The sequence below is a fragment of the Pseudopodoces humilis genome, chromosome 1, assembly GCF_049639895.1.
Source record: "Pseudopodoces humilis isolate 2021_Gansu_Grassland_sample_001 chromosome 1, ASM4963989v1, whole genome shotgun sequence".
In the NCBI taxonomy this organism is placed as follows: Eukaryota; Metazoa; Chordata; class Aves; order Passeriformes; family Paridae; genus Pseudopodoces; species Pseudopodoces humilis.
In genome coordinates this window covers 151,779,635-151,782,452 of record NC_142200.1, presented here as the reverse complement: position 1 = coordinate 151,782,452, position 2,818 = coordinate 151,779,635, and the positions used below count along the sequence as shown (strand labels likewise).

At 71.7% G+C, this 2,818-nt stretch overlaps 1 protein-coding gene across 1 annotated transcript in view; it reads left to right on the top strand.

Moving 5' to 3' along the window:
• LOC102101246 (voltage-gated inwardly rectifying potassium channel KCNH2) overlaps positions 1-2,818 on the top strand; it is a 6,242-nt gene extending 3,424 nt beyond the window's left edge. Inside the window, exons 2-7 of the mRNA XM_088056010.1 lie at positions 276-469; positions 849-948; positions 1,019-1,264; positions 1,776-1,953; positions 2,261-2,423; positions 2,657-2,818. Of these exons, the coding sequence (XP_087912136.1) occupies positions 276-469; positions 849-948; positions 1,019-1,264; positions 1,776-1,953; positions 2,261-2,423; positions 2,657-2,818 (1,043 nt within the window). The remainder of the gene's footprint in view (positions 1-275; positions 470-848; positions 949-1,018; positions 1,265-1,775; positions 1,954-2,260; positions 2,424-2,656) is intronic.

Genomic DNA, 2,818 nt, shown 5'->3' with positions numbered 1-2,818 from the left:
GGACCCCCCCGGAACCGCACGCTGACCCCGCCTCTTGGGGACCCCCGGGGGACCCCCCCAGTCCCGTGCGTGTGCCCCAGGGACCCCGAGTGACTCCCGCCCCTCCCGGAGCCCCCCCAGCTTTGGGGTCACCTTGAGCGCCCCCCCAGCCCTGACGTGACCCCTCCCTCCGTGCCCGGTACCCCCCCGGTTCCCCCGGGCGGGGGGAGCTCTGCGGCTGCGGGGGGCAGTGCAGGGACCCCCCCGAGCCCCGCAGTGACCCCCGCACCCGCCAGGTAAGAACGACACGTTCGGGGAGCCGCTGCACCTGCACGCCCGGCCCGGGAAGTCGCGGGCGGACGTTCGGGCTCTCACCTACTGCGACCTGCACAAGATCCTGCGGGAGGACCTGCTCGAGGTGCTGGACATGTACCCCGAGTTCTCGGACCGCTTCTGGGGCACCCTGGAGATCACCTTCAACCTGCGCGACGTGAGGGGGGCCGAGGGGGGAGGGGGGTGGCGAAATGGGAGGTCCAGGTGAACCGGGAGGTCCTGAAAAATTGGTGGTCCTGAACAAATGAGGGAGTTCTGAGCAAGCTGAGGAGGGAAGGGGGGAGGGTCCTGACCGGTTTGGAGGGTCCTGAGCAAACTGGGAGTCTTGAGGAAATGGGGGGAGTTCGGAGCAGCGTGAGGGGCTTCTGGCAGTCCTGAGGGATTCTGAGCAAAGCAGGAGGGCTCCGAGAGGAGCTGGGGGTCCTGAGCAGGTTGGGGGCGCTGAGCGAATTGTGAGGGCCTGAGAGATGTGGGGGAGTCCTGAAGGCGCTGGAGGGGTCCCGCAGCCCCCCAAGCGCGCCCCCGTGTCCCCGCAGACCAACATGATCCCCGGCTCCCCGGGCAGTGACGAGCTGGACGGAGGCTTCTCCCGGCTGCGGCGCCGCAAGCTGTCCTTCCGCCGGCGCCCCGAGAAAGGTGGGGGTCGGGGGGCCGGGACCCCCGGGCTGAGCCCAGGCCCACCCTGACCCCGGCCTGTCCCCTGCAGATGCCGCCAGTCCCGGGGAGTCCCGGGCGCTGCGGGGGGACGGCGGGGGCGGCCAAGCCCCCGGAGCCCCCCGAGGCCCGGCCGAGTGGGACCCCCCCAGCCCCTCCAGCTGCGGCTCGAGTGACGAGGAGGAGCCCCCCGCGCCTCCCCCGGGGGCCACCGCGCTGTCCCCGTTCCGCAGCGCCCCCCCGGCTCCCCCCGAACCCGAGGAGCGGGAGGGCAGCGATATGTGCAACCCCCTCTCAGGTGGGTCGGGGGGCTCAGGGCGGGGGGCGGCCCCTTCCCCTTCACCCCCCTCCCTCGGGGCTCAGAGGACACCCCAGAAACCCTGGCACTGCCGTCCCCAACCCTGCCCCAAGCCCCATAACCTGTCCAGCACCCGCCACTGCTTCCCTGTGCCCCCCTCAGCTGGGAGTGGGGGTTCCCCATTCCCTCCCTCCCCACTCAGGGTCCTGCAGACCCCCCAAAAGCTGCAGCTGAAAGTTGGGATGGGGCGGGGGTTCCCCACTTCTGCTCTCCTCACTCAGGATCCTGCAGACCCCCCTAGACCTTGAACCCCCCATTCTCAGCCCTCCCCCAGCAGCTGCCCCTGCACCCCCTCAGATGAGGGTAGGGGTCTCTGATTGGGCAGGGGGGTTCTAAACCCCCCCAAAAGACTCAGCACCCCCTCCCCACCCTTCCCCGATCCCCTGGATCCCCCCAACCTCCCCTCTCACTTCACCCCCCCCCAAACTCATTCACCCCCCTGCTTTTCCAGGCGCCTTCTCGGGGGTCTCCAACATCTTCAATTTTTGGGGCGACACCCGGGGCCGCCAGTACCAGGAGCTCCCCCGTTGTTCCCACGGGGCCCCCCCAAATCCCCCCCCGACCCTGACCCGCCGCCAGCGCTCTGACCTGGAATCCCGCTTGGATCTGCTCCAAAAGCAGCTCAACAGGTAAATCCGGGGGGCTCGGGTGGCACCTGGGGGGGCTTGGGCCAGTGGGAGCCCGTGGGAGGCCCCCCATTGCCAGGGGGTCTGGAGAACCAGGAAAAGGAGGAAGGGGAGATCCCCCACCCCAAACTGAGAGAGGGGTGAGACGGGGGCTGGGGTTGGGGGTCCTGGGGGTGGTGCAGGGCTGGGGTTGGGGGTCCTGGGGGCGGTGCAGGGCTGGGGTTGGGGGGTCCTGGGGGTGGTGCAGGGCTGGGGTTGGGGGTCTCAGGTCTCCTCGTGTTCCGGCCACGCTCCCACGCGGCTGTTGCAGGCTGGAATCCCGGCTGAGCTCGGACATCTCGTCCATCGTGCACCTGCTGCAGCGCCAGGTGCTGGTGCCCCCCGCCTACAGCACCGTGAGCTCCCCGCACCAGCCGCCCCCGGGGCCGCTGCCCCCCACCCTGCCCATCACCCCCATCCGGCCGCTCGCTCAGGTGAGGGACCCGGGGGGACCCCTGCTTTGGGGGTGCTCCACCGTCAAACAGGCTCTGGCTTGGGGTCACCCCTGAGCCCCCCAGATTCGGGGTACCGCCCTCCCGTGCCCGTCACGGTGTCCTGCAGCCCCTCTGTGCGCGGGGGTCCCCCCCTGGGGGTGCCGGGGGGGCGCACCCCGAGCTCCTGGCGCTGGGAGCGGTGCCCCCCCGACGCTGCCCCCCCTGTTCCGCAGGTCCCGCGCCCCCCGCGCGCCCCGGACCCCCCGGACGTGGTGCTGCTGCTGGAGCCGCCCCCCCCGCGGCGCCGCTCCCTGCCCGGGGCGCTGCCCCCCCCCGCGGGGACCCCCCCGGGGGCCCCCCCGCTCCAGAGACACTGCTCCGACCCCGGCAGCTAA